Source organism: Conger conger, chromosome 1 (genome assembly GCF_963514075.1).
Source record: "Conger conger chromosome 1, fConCon1.1, whole genome shotgun sequence".
Lineage (NCBI taxonomy): Eukaryota > Metazoa > Chordata > Actinopteri > Anguilliformes > Congridae > Conger > Conger conger.
Genome location: NC_083760.1, coordinates 56122282 through 56149640, shown reverse-complemented (window position 1 = coordinate 56149640; position 27359 = coordinate 56122282). Strand labels below are relative to the sequence as shown.

General features: G+C 46.9%; 1 protein-coding gene across 3 annotated transcripts in view; it reads right to left on the bottom strand.

Moving 5' to 3' along the window:
* The window catches only part of LOC133126743 (intermembrane lipid transfer protein VPS13B-like), a 303636-nt gene that overhangs the window by 45444 nt on the left and 230833 nt on the right, over positions 1–27359 (bottom strand). For all 3 annotated transcript variants that reach the window (XM_061239088.1, XM_061239080.1, XM_061239095.1), the window contains 5 exons: positions 26367–26504; positions 18111–18506; positions 9632–9834; positions 8830–9043; positions 7073–7257 (listed from right to left, as the gene is read on the bottom strand). In XM_061239088.1, the coding sequence (XP_061095072.1) occupies positions 7073–7257; positions 8830–9043; positions 9632–9834; positions 18111–18506; positions 26367–26504 (1136 nt within the window). The remainder of the gene's footprint in view (positions 1–7072; positions 7258–8829; positions 9044–9631; positions 9835–18110; positions 18507–26366; positions 26505–27359) is intronic.

Sequence of the window (27359 nt, the reverse complement as noted above, 5' to 3'; positions counted from 1 at the left end):
GCCAACCTCACATTTCATGTAACGTATCCTCACAGCTAAGATTTTTGCCACAAATTTATGACAAGGAGGGTTTCCCTTTATATCAATACAATACAATAATCTCGACAGATACCTCATGCTTCATGCTAATGTCAAGCCAGGGCTGAGAATACGCCTGCCAAACATGTAATACATGTAATGTATCCCTACAGCTATCCCGCCAAAGAATGACTGAGGAGGTGAGAATAAAGTGCAAACACCTCATCAAGACTCCAAGACCAATCAGATTAACCATTACCGGTTAGCCGTCGATCCCCGACACTTTATGGGAGAAGCAGGCACAGAACGGGGGGCATAGTTTGGATAGCTCTGTGTGTTACTACTGGAAAGTCTCCCGCGGTCATTACGCGCCGTGAATCTCGTGTTACCGCACAATGAGCGCCATTGAGAACAGCGCGTCGATGATGAAATGCCAGCGGGACTCATCAGCACACCTGTAACTGGAATGGGGGGGGAAGGCCTGTACTTCTTGGCCTGGATTTGTCCCAAATGACTGCGACCGGCAATGAGTCCGACTGGAACTGCAGAGCGCTGCCGATGAAGTCATGCTCCTTATGCAATGTGAGCGCTGCACACATTTTCTGGGAATTTCTCATAAATATTCCGGACAGGTTTTTTCTCCCCCTATCCCCCCCCCCCCCCCGTCCTAAAGATCCCAATGAAAACTAGCACATTTCCATATCACCTCCCAGAATTACATTCACGGCTCCCGGGCTGTTTTCAAATATTTTACAGAAGTGATATAGAAGTGTGTACATCCACTTACTCTTGGGTTAGTGTTTTACTCCTACCCTCTCACAGACCTAACGTTGAGAATACGGGGGAGGGCGAGTGAAAAGACGCAGGTTCCTCGGTGATCTACAGCATGCGGCCTGTGAGTTTTCCCACACACACAACCACCTGCCTGTGTTTAACCCTCGGCGTTCCCGGCCTCCCCCTGCACAGTGTCAGCCTCTGCCCTGATTGTGTGTACACGTCTGGTAAACAGTGTTTAAGCCCCAAATGTTTTGGATGCTGAGGATTGCTCCCGAATGTGTTTCCACTGGCTGTGTTTACGGAGAGGCCCTGGCAGTCCCGCTTTGTTTACGTATCCCGTTTCCAGTTTCCGTCACTCTCCCGGCCGCGGCGGATAGCGTTCCCGAACCCCCCAGAGCTCTGTCACGGGTGGGCTTCACTTCTCCTTCCCTCTCTGACCTGCTCGTTTCTTATTTTATCTTCTGCTCAATATCTTCAGTTGCATTAGAAGGGATGACACTGATACTGTTTGTAGGTAAATCATCGATATACATGCTTGAGCCTTGAAAAAGTATTTGCCTCCTTCCTGATTTCTTTTTTTGCATATTTGAGCATTTAAGCATTTATTGAAGGAAAAAGGGAATCCAACACCAAATGCAATTGCCCCCTTAGTTACTCAAGCAACCAATTCACCAAATGTAATAGATAATTGGGTTGAATTAGACTCGACACACCCAGGTTGAATATAACAATCACTTAAATAGAACCTTTCCAGCAATGTGAAGCAAGCTAAAAGGTCTCAACAAGCAGCAGACTATGCCAGAATCTAAATAAATTCAGAGATGAGAAAGTTAAAACAAATATATCAGTCTAGAAAGGGTTACATGGGAAAGTGGGACAGTGGGAAATCGTCCCAGGAGTGGCTAGCCGACCAGCGCATCGAGGACACATCTGGGAAGTCACAAATGAACCCAGACGAACATCTAAGGTACTGCAGGTCTCACTCGCCTCAGATAAGGTCAGCGCTAATGATTCCACCATTAGAAAGAGACTGGGCAAAAATGGTATCCATGGGAGTAGCAAGGTGAAAACCACTGCTAACCAAGAAGAACATACATTCAAAGGCTCTCACATTTGCCAAAAAACATCTTGATGACCCCAAGCCTTTTGGGATAATGTTCTGTGGACTGATGAATCAAAAGTGGAACTTTCTGGAATACGTGAGTCCTGTGACATCACATTCCACAATAAGAATATCAAGCCAACCGTGAAACATGGTGGTGGTAGTGTGATGGTGTGGGGATGCTTTGCCGCTTCAGAACCTGGGTGACTTGCCATAATTAATGGAACCATGAATTCTGCTCTCTACCAGAAAATCCTGAAGGAGAATATCTGGTCATCAGTCCTTCTCAATTTGAAGCTCATGCGCAATTGGGTTACGCAGCAAGACAACAATCCAAAGCACAAGGGCAAGTCCATCACTGAATGTCTCAAAAGAAACAAAATTAGGATTAGGCCTAGTCAATGGGGACATTGAGATGCTGTGGCAGGACCTGAAACGGCAAGCTCATACATGAAATCCCTCCAATGCGGAGAAGAGTGGGCCAAAATTCCTCATCAGCGATGTGAAAAACAGATCTCCAGTTATCAGAAGCATTTGGTTGCAATTGTGGCTGCTAAAGGTAGCACAACAAGTTATTTTGTTTCGTTTAGTGATATACTGTAGGTGTTGGATAACCTCTTTCCTTCATTAAATTAAATGATAATTAAATGTTTCCAATCATCATGTAGCATCATTCCTTATGGTTTCATATTATATTTTGTATGAAGATCTGAAACCATAGTAAAAAATATGGTAAAATATAGGAAATCGGGGGCAAATCATTTTTCACGCCACTGTAAAGGATGCACTACTGTGGGACTGTTGGCCTATATGAATTGTACCTAACAAACACGCAAGTTCAGTTGTTTGTTGTATGACCTAGATATGCACTATTTTGTACGTCGCTTTGGATAAAAGAGTCTGTGAAATAAAATGTAATGTAACGTAATGACTGGCAGATCCTGCGCTTGGTTCCTGACTGCAGAGTGAACTGCCACAACGATTCCCATCAACGGTTTAGCAGGATGAGCCACTTGACAGCCCTGTCACTGCTTAACAAAAAACTAGATAAAAATGAGTTTGATAGTTTATTATGTTTTTCAAAAGAATGCAAGCAAAAAGTCATGGTCTGTTCTGCATTTTAATTAACGAGCGGAGAGAATCAGAAGTAAGCCCAAACACAAGACCTTCTGGTACCTTTATTTTTGTAATCTCGGGAACCTGAGACTTTGAACACCGCAGTTTTGCTGTATGAGGTGTAAAGCTCCTCAAATTTAAATTAACCACATGGACAGTCTCTTATTTTTTCAGAGCAATAACTGTGACTAATGCACTGCTAGTTGAGACCTGTCCCACTAAAATAATATATGCTTTGGCCCCGTCTCTCTCTCTCTCTTCAGCTGAAGTAATACATCTGCCTCAGTGCAGGTCTGAAACCCTAGAAAAGGTTGTGTTCTCCTCGCTAATGAGAATGTGGATAAAGGAATATGGAGGAATGGTAACATGAAAGGGGTACATATTGGAAACAGAGGGGTAAATAAATGAAGCACCAAAAAAAACCACCAGCCCATGTTGCTCGTAATGATGACAGCAACACCAGCTGCATTTTAATTATTGGCACTAAAAGCCGTGGTTCACTTCGGGCCGTGGAACGGAGGGATGGGGGCTGCTGCAGAAGAGGGGGGGGTGGTTGTGGAAAGAAACTCACAGTTCTGAAGAGAGACTGGGACATCAGGAAAGGGAATTTTGGGAAGACGTGGATGCAAAGGAGATCAAAGGCTTTCGTGAGCTAAGGGGAAAAGTGCGGTGTTGAGCCAGTCCCAAGCACTAGTGTGAGTATATATTTTTCTAAAGGAGTGAATCATAATTCCTTGTAGTCGGTCGATGGTTCTCATGGTCTGGGAAGTCCTCAGAGAGATAGAGAATATGGGGAAAGGACACCTGACTGTGATTCACCGGCGGACCACACGGTGGAGCGAAGGTGAGAGTGACTCACCCTTCCTTCCCCACGCAGGTGGGAACTGCTGGACAAACACCCAAAAGTTACCCTCCCCAAAACCCCCCAGTGCCTCCTACTGTATTTAAAAACAATGCTGCAACAATTCGGCTTTGACTAATGGAAGTGGTTTAAATTCCCCTTTGAGATACTGGAACCAGTCGCGAAACCACAACTATTTAAATGCAGGAAATCTTGATTTTATAAAATGTTAATGCGATCTGCTCTGGGGACAGCGGGCTGAGCCAGACTCTGGCTCTCCACAGGAAATCTTTCTCCATGTTTTTTTTGTGTATTTTTTCGGAGCGCTGGGGACGACAGCCCAGCTGTGCACTGTTCACCTGCGTCTCCCGGTCCCCAGGTACCCGAGCCGCCAATCCGCAGTCTTCCTGCACTGCAAGCACTGTCTGTCTTAGCAAGCGTTTCTACTGTAGGGTTGTTATAAGACTTAAGATCCTTTTTTTTTTTTTCTGAGAAAATATTGGCTTGTTTGCTTGACAACTGAAATGTTCTTAGCCCATTGGCAAATCTTAAAACGAGTCAAACCGTCTTACCTCATTGGCAATATGTTGCCAATGCAAAAAAGAAATATGATTAAGTATCAATATACTGTAAGTACTAAAACTAAATAAATAAATTATTTTTTGCTTTTTGCAGTGCATGACCAGAGAGGAAGAGAGAGCAAGCGAACTGGAGATTCGACACGATCTCCCCTTTCCCCGCTCCGTGTGGCCATATGGTCATTTAGAGACCTCTCTTCTTCCCCTTCAGAAATAAATTAAAATTCTTTCGGGGAGCGGGGAAGCTATTTCTGCTTTTCTGAGTTTTATTACTGCATTTCCGTTCTCTGTTGCTGGACCTTTTCAGCCTCTGAGAAATCAAATAAAAAATGAATTAATTGAACCCTTTTGAAGTCCCATATAAAAGAAAAGCAAATAAAAAGCTCTCAGCAAAGCAAGGCTGAAACCAATTAGGCTGGGATCACTTTGGGCTGGCTAATGACAAAGGCCTCCAGTTAAGCCCTGCGTCAGAGCTGGCTCATCCGCCAGCGTTTCTATGAAAATATGAAGGATCGGGGCTCCACGTCAAATTCATATCAAGTATCTTGTGTCCGATAATTACTCTGCGCTCGTTTAATTTGAGAGCGGCGAAACACGATCCGATTGAAAGGAGCGGCCGGTTCCATCACTGTCCTGGAGTTGTTCTTTATTCAGTACCTTCAAATGCATCTTTTCTCCTCTCTCCTGTGAATGATTACCCCTTACTCATCGTGGGATTTACAACAACTCGCCATTGCGAGCGACTCCCGCTCCGAACGCACAGCTAAGTAATGGACGATGACAGGACTACCCCCTTTCATCACCTTCGGTGTGTCAGTCAGACACCTGATTCGTGTTAAGAGACATGTCAGGAGTCAGGGGAGACATCTTCATACCAGACAAAGCGAGGACGATGTGGAAAACACATGTTCAATAATGTGAGCGCTCCCCGCTAGCTACCCCGCCCAAAAAAACCTTGTCCGTCTCCTGACAGACACGGGACCCGCCGCCATCCCCGTAGTGTGGCCCGGCGTTAGACCGCCGGAGCCCCGCACGGCTCCCATTAGACAGAACGGGACTTAGACGGACCCTCCATGTCAATAGTAGATTAAGAGGAGGAGTAAAAATAATCAGGTCATGGAGGAACGTGCCTTGCGGATATGAGCTTTCGCGGCTGCAGTGAGCGTCGCCTCGCGTCTCCCTGATTATCACTCGCGGGAGGGGAGAGCAGGGGATCGTGGGCCGCAGCTGTGAGCCTCCGGAGCCAAGCCAAACATCTGCAACACCTTGTAACCTCTCTGTGTCTCCGCTTGGCCCAACCGACGGTGGGGGAAAGAGATGGAAATGAGATGACCGGAGGAATCCGGTAGTGAACCGAGGGCTTCTGCTGGTGGAGGGCCCTGCTCCGCTCTGCTCTCCCAGTTCAGCTTAAACATCCAAGCTACGAGCTGCCAGCAAATCACGTCATCTAGGGCAGATGGGCCTAGACACCTAGGACTTCTCATGTCGAGTGGTTATTAATGAAAGCAGCTCTTGACCATTAGATACGGATGAACACCTAGCAGTTTATAACAACAAAAACAAATCCCAATAGCGCTTACCTAAATGTGTTTTTTTCCACTGAATAAGCGAGACAGTTTTCACAACTCCCACTCTACATCACTTGTAGGACAGAAGCGTTTCACCTTGTATCACCATCATTTTTTCTACGGGTTCCATAACTCATCTCAACGGTGCCTGGAATGACCTCCCCGGAGCTCCCCACCTCACTAAATTGGTTAAACTTTTGACCCCTTTATCCAACCCTGACTGACGAGTGTTTAACACAATCGTATATGGAAACAAATTTCTAAACCGTGATGTCAAATTTCTAAACCGTGATGGACCTATACGTCACTATTCTGGGAAATGTAAATATTTCACAATTAGAACAATCACAATATACCCGCCACGGTTCACTTAATCTGAAGATCTAAAATGATGTAATTTACGAACAGTGTAAACACCGCAAAACTATTACTATTATTTAAACTATTATAATTTGCAAACGTATTACTAAAAGGAAAATATTTTTCCATTCTGCGGAGGACTACTTGGGACTTCATTGCCGATGCCTGAGGGCCAAAGCCTAGTTTGGGAAAACTTCATTTAACTCTTTGAAGAGTCAGATTTTTGGAAAGTTTTTTCAGTTGTTCCAGAACGGTCATTACATCAGCATTATAATGTTCTGTTAAAAACATTCAAACCACATATTTGCATTCTTACAAAGAATCAATTACATTTCATAAATTAAAAAGGCCAAAGGAATCCATAACTCAAATGAACGCATTAAAGGAGCTTGAGGCCTGACCCTGCATCTGCCCAACTAAGTAGAAAGGGCCCTGCTGTGAATTAAACAGGGATTTGAGCGATGAGGAGAATGGTACGAATGAGACTTTCACAAGATAGCAGGTGGTTTCCTCACAATTGAACCCGACAGAAGAGTAATCCCTGTGACAAGTACTAATCCTGAAGTGCTCTGAAATTAAATAAATGAAATGAATATGTTTTTTGGAAGCAGTTATTTTTCCATTCCGACTAATTATATACAGTTATGTAAAAAAAAATCCTTATTTTGATGTTGGGAAATTCATGTAAGTTTAGGGTGGTGGGGTTACGGACCTGGAGCACATCCCCCAGGTCGGCGGTGCTGATGTCGGGGTCCTCGGTGGTGTTGAAAGGGACGGGCGTGATTCGGACGAAGGTGAGTACCCGAGGTTCAGGGTAGCGCCACAACATTACCCCGGGACTGTCGTCCGTCTCGTTGTAGAACACCACCTCGTATGTCCCCGGAAGCTTCTGGGAGGCTGTGGACAAGAGGAAAGCACAACTTTCAAAAACTGACTGTTGTGGTTGTCCATGTGCTAGGACGGGATGCCTTAACAGGATGAGCCACCCAGCAACCTAGCTTGCTTTGTTTGGCCCTCCTTGTGGGAGAGAGTAGAAGCAATCTGTACTTGACTTGTCTTTTTACGCTGACTTTTCTCCCATACTTCTTGGGGTTTTCGCAACGCTATGAAGAATGGACGCGGCTGAACGGCCCTTGTTTTTGTTTTGTTTTGTTTTTCACTCTTTCTCCACGGAAAATCGCAGCTGTTCCCCTCCATCTCCCTTCTGCGCCCAGAGGCCACGTTTGTGTACCAGCTTCCAGAAGCCCTTCCCCGTTCGTAGCATGTTGCGTACAGATAGTTTTTACTACCGAAAAGGCCCTTTTTCCTCCCTAAAATCAAAACAGTATTAAGTGCATCAAAGAGCGTGGAACAATGCAACAAACAAATGCAGCGGAGAGCTCGACCGCAGCTGACGGGGGAGAAGGGTGGTGAGGCTTGGGGGAAGTTTGATCTGTCGTGATGTGTATGGATGAGAACGCCCCCCCCCCCCTTTCCACCCCCCGCTGAGTGGATCCAGGCAGTCTCACTGTAGCCAGGGGTCCCTCAGCCAAACTCCCAGATGCCTGGATCTCAGTGCTGGGCCTTGTCACCATGGCACCTACTCTGCTCGCCAGAGCCAGACAGCCATTAGGTCACTGGGCTCGTCCCTTCCGACATGGCAGACCTGGAACGCCGTGAGTCATCATGACAGCCCAGGTTTTTTGATTTACTAACAAGCAGTCAGGAAAGATAATGGAACAGCGAGTTTGGTCATGCTAAAAGGAGGACTAGCCTACACTATGGTTCATAGGCTCCCAATCTTCTGTAACGGTCTTCGTCTTTTTTTCCCCGTATAACGGGGTACTTTAAGGTTAATGACCGAATGTAACATCTTACTAAAGCTACCCAGGATTTTCTATGACAGAAAGACCACAACGCAGTCGTAGAAATAGTTATTTAGATGCAATTTGTACCATACTGCAGCAACCACTGCCATACTGTTATACTGTGTCCGTGTAATGTCACCAGTTTGCCATTCATGAAACATTGCTCTTCTTTAGGTCTTTAGTTTTATCATGAAGAAAAGTTAACCAGTGAGCTTGGCAGTCGATGAAAGTTCATCGAACATTAACAAAGAGGACAGCCTCTGGACTGTGATGACATCCTATATTAATAGCGTGACACTCCCCTTTTTGTAGACATAACCAATTAGTGCATGTTGACATTATAAAATTCTCAACCCTCCAGAATAAATGAAGGATAAACAGGTATATCAGTGAGCAGCATATTACTCAGAGCACACTGGTATGTTTATGCCTTAGTAAACAGTGGGACATATCTGACTTCTGTGTCACATCTTCCAAATGTACTGTTGACTCTCTGGCTTTGACTGGGCAACTGTTTTGTTTTGGTGACCAAATAAATCCAATCCGAGGGTAACATCTGGGTCATGGCATTGTGCAGGGAGGCTGAAAGCCCAGACTTCTGTAGGTCTGAAGGGGCTGTTACCTGTGTCCTGGATGTACTGGAAGAGGCCGGTCCGGAGGTCGTCTGAGCTATGCTCCGTCCTGGGGCAGGGTGGGCCCGGGGGGGATGGGGGTGGCACTGGGCAGGACATAAAATCCTCAGGCTCTGACTCCAGCACACCCCCTCTCTGCAGGTAACTCTGCAGGTGGTCGTGCACCAGCACCAGGCAGTTCAGGTGCTCCTGTCCCCAGAAGACCTGGATGAGGCGCGGTGGAGGGGGACAAAACAGGAGGTGAAGGTGACTCTCTGCTTTGGATGTTCTGGTCCGTGACCGGGGCATAAACCAGCGTTATTCCCCTTTCGCCCATGCAGGGAGCGCTGAGGGTTTGGCCGCGCCAACCGGAATCTGTGAGTCAGGAAAGCCCGTTCTCACACGGAGTGTGCTGCCAGGGGCTGACTACGCCCCAAAACAAGGAAAATGTGGGGATTTCAGGTTTGAGTCTGAGGGGAAGAATTTTCTTGTGGTTTTCTTTGGGTGCATAAATTAATCAAAAAACCCTGTGAACTGCCTTCCTTGCCAACCGTAATTGAGGATTACTATGCGTTACACTCTGCATGACCTTTATTTAAAAGGCTGACAATAAAAGAGTTGCATGGCCCAAAAATGGTTCTCTGAAAATATTAAGAATTACGTGACGACTTTGTTGTGTTAACCTCCCTCCAGATAACAGTGCTGAAGGCGCTGCTGCAATCTGTGAAACATCCTTGGAAATGGATGGTATAGCTTTGCCCAAACAGAGTAAAACCCTCTGAGAGAGGAGGGGATGGGGGGGGGGTTCCTAACCTGTAGGAGCCCCCCCTTCAGGTCCAGCAGGAGTTTTGGCGGGCCGGACTCGGGCCCGGAGCTCCCGCTGTGACGGCACCACTTGGCCTCCAGGTCGGCGCTGCAGCAGAAGGGCCCCAGCAGCATGCGGTGCCGCTCCCTCAGGCCCGTCTTCAGCAGCACGTCCCGCAGCTCCAGCAGGAAGGAGGCCGCCTGCACCGGATCTGCACGGAGGTCAGAGGTCATCTCAATATCAACACACTATAAACCTGAAGCATTGCAAAGATAGCATTGCAGGGATTTGGATTTATTACAGCAAACAAAACAGGCAGACAGTACAGCTCAAGAATATACACACACCACAAAGACTACACATTGATGGAAGTACAGATAGAAGATCAAATCAACAAATTCAAGACAAAAGAACGACAGTAAAAACATTTTTATAGTGGAATATATTCCACCACACTTCTAAAGCAATTCTGCAGCGCTTGATGGATTCCGTTGAATGCGGTTATTCTGCTTTAGAGGTTAAAATAAGAGATTTGTGTTTAAAGCCAAAAGACACCAGGGGAACAACTTGCAAAACAGTGAAAAAAGGGAATGGATTTTCATGCAGTGAAGACAGACCAAGAGATTATACTGGTCCACATACAGTATTATTACATGCACAACCATCTCTCCTCAGAACTCCCAAAGCCCCTGTGCAAGACCACTGCCCAGCTTAATCAAAACCAGAACCTGCTGTACATAAATCAGGCCGTGGGACTGACACAAACACTGGTAAAGAACTAACTGGTAACTGCTCAGTCTAACTCCCGGCAGGAGGGAGGGGGTGGTGTTCGGGGTGGGCGGTGGTTGGGTTCTCGTTCCCCTTAGGGTTCCAGGTTCTGGTGGCCTGAGCCCTAGAAGCCCGTCTGCAGGACAGACAAGAAAGAGTTCCTCTGGTCATCAGCACACTTGGACACTGTCACAGTATGACTGATAGGCTTTGAGAACAGAACACGTGGAAGGGGGGCGGGCGGCGGGAGACGAAGACGGGGAAACGGTGCCCAGCCACTTGTTTTGGTCCCGCTGTTAACAATAACCCAGGGCTTCGTCTCGCTTTCCTTTGGACCGGGCCTCGGGTCTGACGTAGCGAGAGGGAGAGTGAATCACAGCTCCCCATGGGAGAAAGGGAGAAACATATTTTCCTACTCTGTAACCGAATAATACTCGAGGGGGACAAAAATGTTTTCCTCAGCCATCGCGAGGTCTATTCTTTTGTCCATTTTTCTTTATTTTTTAAAAAGGGAGAAAATCTTTACGGCCGGTTTCCTTCCCCGTCCCTCACGGGGGACACCGCTCTTCATGGCTGCTGCCGTTTACCTGTCTCTCGTTTCTCATCCTTCTCTCGTTCCTCATCCCCCTCTCGTTCCTCATCCCCCTCTCCAGCGCTCTCCGCGGGGAGCCAATGATGGAGGTATGAGACCAGATTCCTGCAGGCCTTCGACAGAAAGCCCAAGCTGAACCCGGGCTTTCACAGCCTGTGTTGTGTGAAGGATACAGCTCAGCGGAGATCCCCGCACGCCAGAGCTATAATCCACACTGTGTCATTTATTGAGCGACTGGCCGGGCTAGGCACGCTCGACTGTGTGAAAAATGTAGCCGCAGCTACAACGGAATAATGGTAATAAAATTGGTGGTTGTTTAAAACGAGAGAAATCTCAGATGGTTGCCAATGTCCTTGAGCATATATGTCTCTCTTGAGAGACAGTGGTAATCCCACAATGCTGTAGTGCACTTCTGATCTGGAGCCATGGGCAGAACAAGAAAAAAGAAAAGAGAGCGAGGGAGACCATACATAGACTGAGCCTGCTCAGATTTTTGAATTCCAGCAAATCATCATGTGGTGAGTTAAGGAATGCTGGAATAAGTGCAGCAAATTGACTTCGGACTCAAAACCCATACTTATGGTAGACCGTGCCTTTGAACTGAAAGACTAGTATTGTCTGATCACTCCACCAATGAGGATGGATCTGCTGACCAATGGGCAGACAAGAGGGTGGTGTGGTGTGGTGGTGGGGGCTTCCTGAATTTAATATCCTAATTACTAAATATTTTCGCCACATGGCAGACATCAAAACCACTAGAAGTGAACCTGGTAATCTTAACAGCCTTAATGCATTTCTGCCGTGCAGGAAAAATGTTAAAGCCAGGGCTCTTCAGTGCTCCGATCTTAGGGAGCATTTGCTCCTGATGCGTGCTAACTGGAAAAACAATACAGGAGCACATCCAGTAGTTGGGACGCAAATTTAGGAGCATTAGCGTGCTCCTAAATTTGTCAACTTAGGAGCCCATGTTCCTTGGAAAGGAGCCCTGGCCAAACGCAATGTTATGAAGCCAAGTGGAATTTGCAATCTGCAACAAGCTGAATGACTGAAGACAACAGTGGCAACCTGTTTACCGCCACCCCATTGGCTGAAGAGCCTCCCGCTTCTCTGCCCGCACTTCAAACAGGAAGTTCGGCTATTTTAGTCCCTTACGAACACCACTTCATTTCACTTTATTGGTGGGTACTGAAGGGGGGGTTTTACAGGGGTTTTTAACAGCCAGAAGTCCCTGGGGTTTTTTTTTCTTTCCTTTTCTTGTATGAACAGGTTCGCCAGGAGTTCAGGTTGGGGTTGGTCCTGAAGCAGAACGGGGCGGGGGTATTTAGCTTCAGGACCCATGCCTTCCTCAACCAGGGGGGAGTCAGAACACCACCATCTTGCGCTACTAAGGCCTGCTTCAGAAATAGGTCAGAAGAGAAAACAGCTTCTTCCTGGTGCAGAATTACATTTCATGATTGCTTTGACCTGCTTCTTACACATTGTTGCTGAGAGATTTTGTCACTTCCCTTGACATCTTTAGAGGCCCATATACTGCTGGTGATATCGTGGTGGCTGCAGAAGTGTGGTGTGGCTATTGGATGAGGGAGTCTGGCCACTCAAACTGTACTCTGCCTTGATGACACTTCATCATGCTCATCTGAACAACAATTGCAACACTGTGGAAAACTGTTATAGTCACTTGGGGTATTCTCAAACCACATAATACTAAGCAGAATGAAAATTGAATTTTCAATTTTGTACTTTGAAGTGGTCACAAAGTTCACTCTGTTACTCACAGCCGCAGACTGATCTTCGGTTGAGGACAACAGTGTGAACTCAAAACAGGGACGGCTAAGTGACTGGGACAAGACAAGGGCGCGGCCTGAGATGTCTGGCACACCCCACACAGTAAAGTCATACACAACGTACCATATTTGAGACACCCCACACAGTAAAGTCATACACAACGTACCATATTTGTGACACCCCACACAGTAAAGTCATACACAACCTGGCCTATCTAAGGTCTCTCTCCTCGACAGCTATTGTTTTGGTGGTGTGGGAGTGGGTGGGTGGGGGGTGGGGGGGGGTGGCTCTGCCTTTCTCTGTCGAATGTGCTTTGAGTTTTTCCAAGGAGCCGGAAGAAACGGCTCCTTGGATTAACTTAGCAGATCCATGCACAACCAGACAGCCTTTCCCACATACTACAGACAGCAATTGTGTGTAATCGACCATGGAAAACCATGGGGCATGTGTGCGGAATACTCTCCGGCAACCATTGGGGAGAATTAGTTTTAGTCTGCAGTCGTCTGAATGCGGGCCCCCTCTTTATGGCATGGTGCAGGCCAAGCCCACAGCTCTGTCATCTCTGAAACTGACATTGCTGTTCACAAACCGTGCTGATAAATAACCCGGCACTCCACTCTGCTCCTGCTGAAAGTAGCAAATGGGAATCATTTCAAATTTGAAATACATCTTTGGTTAATCATGGAATTAGACCGGTTTAGGGTGGCGGTTTCTCCCTGGGAGACGCAATGAGAGCCACCCCAAAAATTATTAAGATTAAATGACTAAGTTCCCTTAATGAAGTTAAATCAATAAAGAATAAAAGTAAGATAACCAAATGCAGAAGAATTATGACAGTTATCCATCCCAAAAGCCTGCTGTCCATGTATGGCTCTATTGCTCAGCCGAACAGCCAAGGAGAAAATCTATCTCTGAAAACAGCAGGAGCAGCTGCCGATGCTTACATAAATCCACCAATGGTGCTATCCTGGAAATAGAAACGTCCATGTGGAATTCACCATGGGACCATGACTGTTGCACAGTCTTGATTCAGACAGATGTTGTTAGAATTATTTCACAAACAACCATGACAAGCGCTGACCTTACATTGACCTCTTACCGTATTTAACCACCTAAGGCACATAGCTCAGTCACTGTAACTGACCACATCCTTCAGGGGGAAATGCAGTTACACAGTTATGGACTAGTCCAGGTAAGGCCTCACAGTACAGGGTGCAACAATAGGCACTCAACCCATGCCCCTCCTGTCACTCAAGAGCATTAACAGCTATTCCGCGCTTCTGTCCAACGGAGCCAAAAGCCCGTTTTTATTAGCGCTGGTGAGAACCCCAAACAATATTCACTTGATTAATGAACTGCTAACGTTTTCTTGCGCTCCGCAGGCTGGAGCGTTCACCGAAGACCGGTAGGCCCTTATTTCAAACGAGTTTCTTTCCATCTCCGTTCATCCCCTTCTTTCATTGCCATTAAAACAAAAGTGTTTGATTAATAGAGGAACATGCCTTCCTTCAAAGCAAATAAACAAACTGACGTGACCGTAACTCAATCCACCGTGCTCAATTAAACAAAGTTACACAAAGGGGAAGGAATAATGCCTTTGAAAATGGTAGCCTTTCCTTTGTTCTACCAACAGAAGTTTTACTAATGTGAGTCTATATTAGTAAATCGCAGAACGTAGGGCTCCTCGGAGGGGGGGGGGGGGGGGGGTGGTTGGTGGACGGGTGGGCTGGTCCCAGTGATAGCTAGCGGAGGGATTAGGGGGTTTCTCATTTCAGGGATCCAGGGCCATCTGTTCTTTCCTCCTACGTTTTTTTTGTTCTTCTCTTCCCTCGTTCATTGAACTATAAATGCACCTCCACCTTGGGGACTGTCGGGAGGAATTTGGGTTCTACTGCTTTTCATTATCAGGAGATCCAGTAACACACTTCACTGTCAGCCTAATCCCCTTTTACTCCATCTTTTCCCTGGCAGAGGTATGCCATGACTACGTATAAAAGGCCCAGATGTTCCCCGGCTGACGGGGTCCTCACCTCTCCCCGGCCTGGCTTTGCGCTGCCCCTGACGGGGGGTGTCAGGCACGCGGCCCCCCTCTTCTGTCATTTCTGCCTCCTTCCCCCCACCGCCCCCTTCCTCCTTTCTTCTGTTTAGTTCAATTATTTTCGCTATAACGCTTTATCGATGACATGACACGACACGACACCCATTCGGCAAGTACTGCCAACAACAATGATTTTTAACGACATTTCACCTACATTTTCAAGTCAATGAATTAGTCCAATGATGAAATACACCTCTAAAATCATCACAAGCAATAGCATTATTACCTAAGGTGTGGTTCAAAACGCCAACATAAAAGTGTCATCGCTTTTGCTTATAATATCACCGTGACTAATAATAAAATATAGCAGTAATAATATTCTCTCTCTCCTGCCTGTGGTAGCATCTCCTGTGTTTCCTTCATCCATTATTTCCCTCTTGGAGGAAATCTATTTCTGTCAAGGTGGACCAGCAGGGAAGCCGTATATTTTCCTGTCTGCGAACGCACATAGACAGGCCCTCCCCGGTGTGTAATTCCCACTGAATTATTGACACGGGTTTTTACTGTGAGCGCACGTATGAGCTTCCCAAGATTTATAATCCCCAAAAAGATCCCGCAATATTGGGTTCTGATGCTTGAAACTGTTTGCAAAGTCTTGACAGACTAGTGAGCCACTAGTGAGGCACCCTCAAACACACTTATGCATGCTTACAATAGCTTATGTACAGCCTTAAATTTACCAGAGAATCCAGTCATATTTAAAGGTAATAGCAGTACTGTATTTAAAACATGTGATCCTGGGGGCTGCTGAATGACTTGTCCAGTTAAGGCCCCTCCATTCTAGTGCATGAAAAGCTCCATGGTGTGGAATGGAGTGCTGAGTATGTTATTGTTGACAGTGGTCAGTGGTACTGCAGGGTGACGGGTAAGTAGCACTGGCTTCAGCCGGCAGGGGTACATGGCTCATCATGCTCTAGAGACCCCTGCTGGTCACTTGGGTCCCTGCAAGTCCACCTGTTGAGCTGCTGTTTGTCTCTGACTAATCTCTGCGTGGGCCTGACTTGGGAGCTGTGGTGTGATAAGAAGTGGCAGTTAGCGTCAGGTGTATCAGAGAAGAGCACGTGCTTGTCTGCACTCCCCCGAATCGATAGTGAAGGATCCAGTAACAAACGCTGACAAACACATGGGCATTAAAAATGGAGCGAGGGGGGCAAAATAAATACATAAATAAGAAATAATTAAATAATTGTGTTGCTATGCTATTTCTATGCAAAAGCACAGAAATTGTTCGCTGCATTTTAAGCAGTTGAGCCAATGCGGATCTGACTGTCAGATGAGGAAAAAGGGCCAATGAAAACCATGGCCAGTGAGCCACTCTGGCCCTCCGTTCTGGCTGCTGAGAGCCACCCTCAGAGAGCTGCAATTTGTCCGTCAGTCAACACCACAGCACGCTGTGTTCTAAAAAATCTGGGACATTAGCTGTACGCATGTTTCCTTACATTCCTAACAAGTCAAGAGGAAAAGCACATATTCCAAGTGAGGTCCGCCTATAAGCTTTTCCCTCCAAAAACTATGGCGCTCATGATGACAGCATTAGCTTTCTCGCACTTACAGTAATTTCTTTAATCCTCACATGTGGGGGGGAATAGAAACCAAAGAACTCTCTGAACTATCGCTTGACGCCAAACTCAGCCCCCCTGACAACAAGGACTGTGAAGCGCTCTACTGACACAACCTAGGAAGGAACGTCTCACTGGAACCGGAGTTCAATAAACACCAGCACTTCTGACATGGAACCCATTGGACGTACTGTTTATAGTAAACAAAACAGGGAACACTTAGTGATAAATCTCCCCATGACAGCCTTAATATAAGAAGCCCGTGGCTAAAAATAGTCACTCCCGAAAAAATGAGGGATTAATTTTCTTTACGAACACAATTGTCTTTGCCTTTGTTTCGCATGCGGAGTGTTTTTGACGGTGTTTATCAAAGTCCGCACATCAAGCGGGGATGAAAGGGGGAAAAGCTGGTGAAAATCAGCGCTGGGCCACACTGCCTAGCATTGCCTCATTGGGGAGTTATGTAGATTTGAGTAAACAAGTGCAAATTGTTGCGGTTTTAATTAACATTTTCGACAATCATTTTATCTGAAGCAACCCTATATAATAACATCTGTAAAGCAGATGCATGGCTTTAAGAGTCCAACTCCTTTTTCCCCCCCGCACCCCTCCACTACCCCCCTCCCCCCACAGAGCTGAAATGGATCTCAGATCCTCAAAGCGGCCCGTTCGAACATCCTTCTCCGCTGACGGTTGTCAGCTTCACAATTTCCATACAATATGCACTCAACAATGACTGACTGCTGGCTGGGTAGGGTCGTCCACCCCAAAACCAATAAAGACGGTTCCCTTGAACATTCTGCAGCAGCTTCACTCAGTTAGAAAGCAATAACAATGGAACCGTTATTTTTGGCACTCGCTGGTTGACGTGCGCAAGAAGAAGTGAGACCGAAGGTTTTGTGAAGCTTTGCTTCTCTTCACCTCTCCACGTTTCGAAAGCAGTCTGGACATTTTTTGGAAGCGCGCAAAGGCAGCAGCCTTGTCGATAAACACGGAAAAGCAAAGGCCTGTAAGCCAGAGAGACCTGGAACCAAAAGCAGAGCCACGGATAATCAGAGCAGCTTTCTTCTTAATTGATGGTGTTTCTCTTCTTCTTTCGGTCTGGCCTGCAGACGAGGGGACCTTGGATCCAGTTTCAGCGGGAACAGGTCACTCCACCTCAGCTACATCACGGTCACGGGCCAGAAAACATGACAGTGATGCAACATGGGCCATTTCCTGCGCTCTATCAGGAGCACTTTGTTGTGGCTCACCGCTAAGATATTTCCCCTCCAAGCAAAACACGGAAGGTCAAATGGCAGAAGTTTGGATTTCCTACTTGGGTACATGAAATAAAGTCTGTCGTTTCAGGTCAAATCATGCACTCTTTTGTCTTACAGGTAACAGCACTGCCTACAACATGTGAATTTTAGGAACACGCACCACGTTGCAGTCTGTGAGCAAGACATTGAAGAAGTCCAGGTTGAGCTCAGTCTACGTCAAATGAGAACAAAATCTCCCCAGCAACCCTGAGTTCATGTCAGGTGACAGGAAACTGTGAGCAACTGCTTGATTGAGGTTTAATGACTCTTTAATGGCTGCATGAACTTTGAGGAGATTCAGTCTAGGAACATAAAAGTTTGACAAATTCAGCATCAGGTTTGGGGGACTGAAAAAAAATAAAAATAAGAAAAGAGTCCACTCACCAGCCAACTTTGGGCCAGCTCTCATGACGAGGCTTCCGGTCAGCCCGGATACGGACACCGTCAGGCTGGGCCGTGCAGGGTGAGCCTCCGTCTCCAGGACCATGACAATCTGCGCCGTGCGGAGGGAGACCTTGTGGAAGGGGGCGAGGGCAGCTAGCGGGTTGTTCCCCCAGCCTGGGGCGCGTTGAGACATGGAGACCTGCGCTGAGCTCTCGGTGTGAGGGGGGGTCCAGGGGCTGGTGCCTCTGCTGGGGGAGGACTGTGGGGTGGAGGAGGCTGGGTCAGCCTCGCTCTCAGCCTCTGGGAAGATCTTGCTCAGGAAGACCTTGGTCTGCTCAAGTTTGGCCAGGGTCGGGTTGACCTTCAGAGGGCGCGAGAGTTCCACGTTCAGCTCCGCTGCAAAACCATAAGGAGGAGTAATTATTCCTATATGTCAGGTTAACAAACAGATTAACAAGTGAAGCCAAGCCTTACGGCACAATGAGCCTGACCTGGACTGACATTCTCTGAGATACCTGTGTCCAACTTCTCTGGATGTACTTTGCGGATGAAACAGTCATTTCACTACAAATCATGACCTTGAGCAGATGGGTCTCTAATTGGAATTGGATTCAAGCCAACTGAACTATTTTCCTGTAACAGAACACGAGCTGAAACATGCTACAGCCAACCACATTGCAGGAAACCAATTTCCCTTCCCACACATTTTACTGATTGAGGATATAGGGTCAAGACTACAGCCAATGTGGAAAAACTTTCCACTTCTTAAGGGATTATGTTAAATATTATATCAAAAGAATAGAAGACAGGCATTAAAACATGCATGGACCACTCTTATACCCTTCTCACACATCCATATGTATGTCTGATAATTGTCTGATGCGATACAGATGAAGATTAAACGTCTAACGCTTGCAATACATATAAATACATGTAACCAAACCACAGACACAAAGTAAAAGTACAAATCACTTCTGAGGTGCAAACGGAAACTAGCATTAATGTTAATAAATCTAAACATACTGTACAATTACAAACACACAAAACCCTTTACATAAAACACAAGAGACTGGCAGAAGAATTCAAGCTTCCTTATTTATTGTTGGCAATTGACATGGCAATTTCTAACCATTTAACAAAAACCTGCCACTTGTGATCTTTGGGTGATTCACTGCTGAACAAATTTCCAACTTTTCCAATAATAGTACAACACAGAGAAGTTTAGAAACACAGGACCGCATGTCGCTCTGTAAGAGGAGAACACTCCATCCACAAGAGCCAATGCAGAAGTCCACCAAATACCACTGGAAGAATGTGTCCCAAGAAAGAAAAAAATTACAGATGTCGGCCTGGTCCGGGTCTACAAAACATATTCCCATTGTGATGACAGCCAAAGGAGCCCACGTGCACGGAATTCACCCCATAACCGTTTCCCGTATGAAGTGGTACACTTCAAGCAGGGGGTTCCAAACAAAAGAGTACTCACAAAAAGAGCGAACAGGACAGTCCAGGCAATGTGTCAGTCTCCACTCATCTGAGCTCTGAAGAAACATCTTCCCACCCCCCACCCCCCATTCTAATGGGAGAAGTTCACTTTGGTCACCAACGTTTGCACTTATGAAGTGGAGACTGAGGTAGCATTACGAGTGCAGAGGGAGCGGAATGTGTTTGGGCAACCTGTAAAAACACCAAACGCCGCTTTGCTGTTACTGAGTGATGTTTCTTTTGCTGTCTGCTGATATGTAACAGGGTCCGAGTTCCCCCCTTTCTTTCGGTCTCTCTCTGGATGGCGTAGTGTGTTATCATGGAGGATCACGGTTACCCTGACAGGCCAGCTGCACAGCTGCCCTCCAGGGCAGGCTTCCTGCTACTCAGTTACAGTCTGACACCGCAATGCGCATGAGAGTGACCTACCGGCGCTGTGTCCACATGTTCCTTTGTGCCACACTGCAAAGGGTTCATATGTTCTCCTTTAACCCTTTAGACTCTACAGTGCCATGTTCCTTTGTACCAGGCCGCAAAGGGCTCATATGTTCTCCTTTAACCCTTTAGATTCTACAGTGCTTACCACCAGGGACTGAACAAATTATGCTCTGTTCACAAGTCCTGCATCCTTAGCTCTCCAGCAGTGTAGCACAATGACGAGGGTGCTGGGCTCACCACGTCAAGTTTGTAGGTTCACAATTACAGGTTTGGAACCATCATTGTGCCCTTGAGCAAGATACACAAGCTGAACTGCTGCAGCTGTACACATGGATTGTATGCAAAAACAATGTAAGCTGTACAAAAATGCTTACAAATGTTCACAAAAAACATAGCGGATAGACAACGATGAGATCATTTTTTTCTCCCAATTTTTACAGTGCAATTATATGCTCACCACCTAATTGCAATGTTCTCATTCTCTTCTGAAAGCATGTGGCTAATTATTTCTTTCTCTTATAGCTGTGGAGACCTTGCACAAAATTAGCAGACTGCATGTTCAGCCACTGAAACAGTTGTTTCAGTTAAAACCAGTGTTTTCAGAAGAACAAGCATGGGTATGAAGCCATTCTTCACACACATACCAGTGTCAGCCAGAAAAACCTTTCCTTTAAGAACAGCACTTTCAACTTGTCAAACACTGGACAGAAATCAGGCTTTTCCGCATCTGCTGTGGAAATTTCCCCACTTCGTAGTGAAAACTGGCACTAGGACCAGCGGATTTACCAGCTGTGTCTAGTGATGAGCAGCTCACTGCTCGCTGTGCTTATGACTTTATTTTCTGTCTCACTAAAAAAAATCTGCTGTGCAATGTAGCTTATCATTTCCAGTTCAGCTATCACCAGGAAACTTTCCAGCGGTGAAATAACTAGCTCATGTGCGGCTCATCTTTTTCGCTTTCCTCTGTAATCATGTAAAGATGTTTGGGATCACCTTGGAGAGAGGGCCAGCGCCAGGCCCTGCTTCTGATTATGGGCCGCCCGGCTCCATGGGAGGCGTCTCACTTCTGGAGTGGATTTTATTACCTTATTAACCTGTCAGCTGTCCACCTGCATTCTTTAAGTGGTTTGAGGGATGCTACTGATATTCCTGCCGAAGCACTGAGGAAAATATAGCTCTAAAAAATTGTTCTAAAATAGAGTTCAGTCTGAAGCAAGAATAATGACAGTACCTGTGTTAGAACAAGGGCTGTTGCTGTCAGTGGGCCATACTTTGGCCTGTGTCCTGTCCAACACCTACAACTATTTGCATGTTTTTTGTTTTTTTCTATGTCTTCATAATAAATGTGTATTGTATAAATGCTAAGGACTTCTGTGTTCCCCATGTGACTGTAATATTTTGGGACGTAACAAAAAATGACATCATTTCATTGCTGATGCTGTTTCACGCATATCTAAGGACTCTATGCCTCCTTCTCTCCCATGTGGAATCACCACCAGAGCATGCACACAGCACTAGACTAGAGCATAGAGTGCTATGATCTAGTCAGTGTCATCGCTATGTAACCAATAGGGAATGTACCTATTAAGTCATTGCATGTGAAGCCATCCTCTGATTGTGTCTTGCAAGCTCCAGTGATATAAGCAGAAATTGGTAGGGTTGAAGGTAGCCTTGTTTGCACATGTTTGCACTCTCCTAGATCAACAGTAGAAACTGGGGCAAGGAACGCTGACATACACTCAGTGAGCACTTCATTAGGTATTTATGAGACTTATGTTTTACTCTTATTATGTCTTCTGCTACTTTAGCCTATCCACTTAGAGGTTTCACACATTGAGTGTCCAGATATGCTCTTCTGCATACCACTGTTGTAATGTGTGGTTATTTGTGTTACTGTCACCTTTCTGTCAGCTTTGACCAGTCTGGCCCTTCTCCTCTGACCTCACTCATTAACAACACATTCTTACTCGCAGGACTGCTGCTCACTGGATGTTTTTAGTTTTTCACATCATTCTGAATGTCTCGCACCATTCTCAAACTCTAGAGACTGTTGTGTGTGAAAAACCCTGTTGAACAGCAATTTTTGAACTACTCAAACCACCCTGTGTGGCGCCAACAACCATTCCACAGTCAGTCACATTTCTTCCCCATTCTGACATTTGGTCTGAAAAACAGCTGAACCTCTTGACCACATCTGCATGCTTTTATGTATTTAGTTGCTGTTACATGATTGACTGACTACAGATTTGCATGAACAAGCTGGTGTACAGTTCTACCTATTAAAGTGATCAGGGAGTGAACACGATAGAGGAGAAAAAGTTTTTTTTTTCATAATAAAAAGGAAATAAAAAATAAAACAATGGAATGAGAGGACCTGCTTTAAGTGAAAACATTAAAATCGTAAACTAGATTTTCAACAGACTTAACGAGACTCAAAACTTTTTGGATATGCTTCAGCGAACCTATTCTCAAAGGATCACCACAGTAAACCTTGGGTGTAGCGGGTATTTCCGAGGGGCATAAAACTCCCAGAAACTCACAATCTGAACTTCACAGGAACTAGTCCAGGGCCCGGCTCGCCCTCGTACTCCCCAGCCACCTCCGCATAGCTTCCCTCTTGCTTCACCCAGAACTGGACTGGATCGTGTTTTACGGTGAGCGAAAGACCACGTAAAAAACCCCAAACGCCGCGTTACGTGGCCCATGCATGCTGTCCACACCCTGTACTCCAGGACTCCGCTGCCTGGTCCCCAGCGGACGAACACGTGTTTTTGGTATTCAGGTTTAAGAAGGGAAGAGGGAAATGTAACCCAAGCCAAGCGATTTTCAAATTTTCAGATGTTTTTTTTTTTTATTTAAGCAGTTGGACTTGAAAGCCTAGACACAAATCCTGTATTGATGACTCGACTCGGCCCCGGTCCACAGCGAATAAAGATGGGCGGCGATATTATGGAGCGAGCATTTCCTGGTCCTTTCACGTCACCTGATATCACTTCCTTTTTAATTAACTTCAGAGAGCGTGTGGAAATGAAACACGGCCTCTTTATTGCATTAAGACGTTAAACGTGAGTTATGTTCAAACGTTCAGGGTGCACTCTTCTGAGTACGGTGTGTCAGAAGAAAAAAGGAAAAAGAGGAAGACAGAATGCGTGTGGAAATACCGTTTAATGAAACAAAGACGGCTGCTCCTTCCATTCCAGCACATGGAAAAATCTAAAGAAGCCCTTGTTGAAGACTGAGTGTTTTTATTAAGACCACCTTACTGCCACTGATTCTTGTAGTTACCAAAAGACTGCCAAGTGCAAGCATACAGTTACTCCTTCAAAAAAAAAGGTGGAGTGCCTTTCACGTATCTCAAAAGTGCCGATAATTTAAACAATCTGCCCCCTCCAGTCATTCCCCCCCCTCGATTCCAGTGTCGGGCTCCATTAGGACTGAGTAAACTGAGGCAGATCAAGGTCTGACACGGCGGAAACTCTTTCCATGGGACTAAAGTGGACCCGCTGCACCCATTTACCTGCTCTTTTGCCCCCTGCGAGATCGCCCTCTACGTCCCCACGGTGAACCTGACGAGGGTACCGCGGGTTTTCATCTTTTCCGTATTCCTCCAGATCTCATTTCAGGCTTTTTGTTTTGTTTTTGATGACCTGAGTCTGGTCTCGTCAGTGGCCGCTTGACTGGTTGGTGGAGGCAGGTGGTCGTATGTCCAATTAGGCAAAGGGCAGTGGGGGGGACAGGCTGGAGGAGGATTTATTATGGTTTCACACATGGAGCCAGGCCTGCCCCCAGCCAAGGGCAGGGACAGATCATACAACTTAAATTAGGCTCGGAGGGGCGAGTTCTGGCTCGCGGCACTGACAGGACTTCTCCTCTCCCCACAGCTTGATGGGATCCAGGGCCGCTTTGGTGTAATGGTTCCAATTTGTTATAGCTAATCTATCACTTGCCCAACGTAGCGCTGGGGTATTGTGGGAGCTGCTATTTCTCCAGGTTTCCTCCTGCTGACCTGTTCTGGATGGGAAAATGAGCTTGTGTGATCTAGGAGCAGATCCGCTTTTTTTCTTTTTTCTTTTTCGGCTTGCGCACTATCAGGAAGGGAGTGGGGGGGGGGTGCCGAGGGGGCGGTAAAGGGAGGAAAAGCAGGCGAGTCGGTGGTCAAGCCTTGAACCTGAGCGGTGCTGTCAGGCCTGCCGGCTCATTTCCCCAGGAGTGCCGTGACAGAGGACACGCTCCCTTCTCGCCGCGGAGGGTCGAGGCTCCCGAACCTGCGCAATTTACTGTACGCGCGGGCACTCTTCCTATTCCACATCCTTGAGAGTGAGGCTCCGATTGGTCTCTGGCCCTAAACGGCGGGGAAATTGCAAGCACATTGCTGTAAACACGCCCGGGGGCCGGGCAGGCCTGGCGGATGTCTGCTCCGGGGTGTTTTCCCCGGGACCGGGCGGAAGGGAGGACCCGCAGCGCGGCTGTCGTGCGTTACCGTGTTTTTTACCCCCGTACCGGTGAACACACACGGCGTTCGGGGGGGAAGCGGGAGCCCGGCCGAGGGGAGCGGTAAACAGACGGAGCAGAGCCTTCCTCCTCCCCGCTGTCCACAGGAAGCAGGGGCCGGGCGCTTCTGACAGGGCTCTGTGTTCCACCAGAAGCCATGAAAGGAAACATCACACATAATTGAGAGAGTCTTCCTCCAGAGGCTCCGGGGTTCCGGTGCACGCGGGGGCGGACCGGCACATGTGGTCCGGCCTGACGAGTCCCCCCGACCGGCAGGGGTGCCCGGGAGAACCGGGCCCGACCCCGACCCTGACCCCGGACCCCAACCGGGATCCTGTCAGAACCGGTGACTCACCCCACGATCACTAAGCTGTGTTTACTGTACCAGAACAACAGTAGTTTGAGGTTGGGGGCACCAAGTCATCAGGAAAGCACTTTTTAATCACTGAGCTCTTGGGCATAACAAGTACAATGTGCTCTTTGTGTGCGCAGAAAAAGAATATCTGCAGAATATCTGACTACACAAATTACTCTATGTAAGTAGTGTATTTGTGCGTGTTTGTGCCTGTAGGCATTGTAAGTGACTGCAGGTGTATCTGCGTATGTGCAAGCATGTGCCTGTGTGTGTGTGTGCTTGCTTGTGTGTGTTCATATACTGTATATGAGCACCATGTGAGTGAGTTAATGTATGTATACATGAGTGTGAATGTGTGTGAGTGAGTGTTTCAGTGAAGCCAGTGAGAGTAAGTCAGTGTGCACATGTGGTCGAGTTAATGAACAAGGGTGAATGTGTGAGTACTGTTAGTGAATGCACTGTAAGCATATGAGAGGGAGTGTGTGTAAAGGCTCTTGTTTAACAGCACTGTCAGTGAATGTACTGTAAGCATATGAGAGGGAGGGTGTGTAAAGGCTCTTGTTTAACGGCACTGTTAGTGACTGCACTGTAAGCATATGAAAGTGTATAAGAGTAAAGGCTCTTGTTTAACAGCACTGTCAGTGAATGTACTGTAAGCATATGAGAGGGAGTGTGTGTAAAGGCTCTTGTTTAACAGCACTGTTAGTGAATGCACTGTAAGCATATGTAAGTGTATAAGAGTAAAGGCTCTTGTTTAACAGCACTGTTAGTGAATGTACTGTAAGCATATGTGAGGGAGGGTGTGTAAAGGCTCTTGTTTAACAGCACTGTTAGTGACTGCACTGTAAGCGTATGTAAGTGTATAAGAGTAAAGGCTCTTGTTTAACAGCACTGTCAGTGAATGTACTGTAAACGAATGAGAGGGAGTGTGTGTAAAGGCTCTTGTTTAACAGGAAGCCGGGTCATTCTGAGTGAGGAGCAGAACTCACATCTGTGCGGCACTGGTTGAGGGTGGGGTGGGGGTGGGGGGGACCCTTCCGCTCCCACTGACATGCGGAAGCTGCACTCATCCGCTGTCCTGAGGCGCTCATCAACGCCCACCCTTCATCCAACCGCGCCATCTGCACCAATGCGTCACGGACGCTCGCGCCCACAACCCACACACGTGTGCGCACCCGTGAATAACCGCCGCGCTACCGGACCAGGGGCCAATTCCCGGGTCGCCGATATTTCACTCGAAACAAAACAACTCGGCGAGCAGTCGTTTGGATTGAAATCCGAGAACGGACAAAGCCCTCGTTTTTTTCTTCGGTTGTCATTTCCGTTGCGGGGTCATGGCTCAAGGCTCCTCGAACCCGTTTACCCGCTCCTGAAACACTCGGACGGCACCAGCCCGCGGGGCGGAAGGCGTAAAGGGAGCGTGGCGCACGGTGGCGGCTGTTTGGCGAGCCGCGTCAGTGGCAGGGAAGATCTGGGGCTGTTCTCACCTGGCCCGTTGAGGAAGTCTGTGATCTGAAGGCAGAGCAGGGGAGGGGGGATCCCCGACTTGCCGTCGGCCTCTCCCGCCACCGTCTGCAGCCAGAACACGCTGTAGTCCAGCGCTTCCGGAAGAGTCTTCCCTGCATCTGGAAACACAGAGCAGAGCGATGAGCCTATCTTTCCCCTGTCAGACACTTAACCCCAACTCTGCCACTGAGCTTCTGAATAGCCACCTGCACAGGCTAAACATTTCAACAGTACCTTCACAACTATCATTTTAGTTCGGTATTTTTTCTTTCATTTTTTTCAATATACTGTGGTGTGCTTCAAAGTACTTATACACAAATGTGGCTGTGGTATCTCAAATACTATGACTGGTAATTCCTCATAATTCAGTCTGGACAGTGTGACAGAGAGCAAGACTGAATGAAGTCAGCTCAAGGTGGGCCAGCAGGGCTTGAGTAATGCCTGCATGATCTGCATTTGTGCTCTTTTCCAGGGTGGGGTTCTGCATTTCTGGACTTTGGTGCCCATTCCCTGGTGGAACATATGTTTTTAGTATTTGGGGTAAAACCTGGGAAGAAGGAAACGTAATCCACAATCACGGCTGGGTTTACTCCATCTCAATCCAGGAAATGCACTGAAACTCAACTCGCTAATTGGGGAAAAAAATTGCTTTTTTATTATTAGTATGCATGTTTTTCCAAATCATGAGATGAATTTCAATGTAAACTCTGAATTGATTGAGTTGAAACAGACCCGTTTGCTGCCCTTCCCCCATCCATTACATTACATTACAGTTATTTAGCTGATGCTTTTATCCAAAAGCAACCAACTTTGATTACACTAAGCAGGGGCCAAACCCCTCTGGAGCAATGTGGGGCGAAGGGCCTTGCTCAAGGGCACAACAGCTGCACGGATCTTACTGTGGCTACACTGGGGCTTGAACCACCAACCTTCAGGTACCCAGTCAAGCAACATAGGCGCTAGGCTACAGGCTG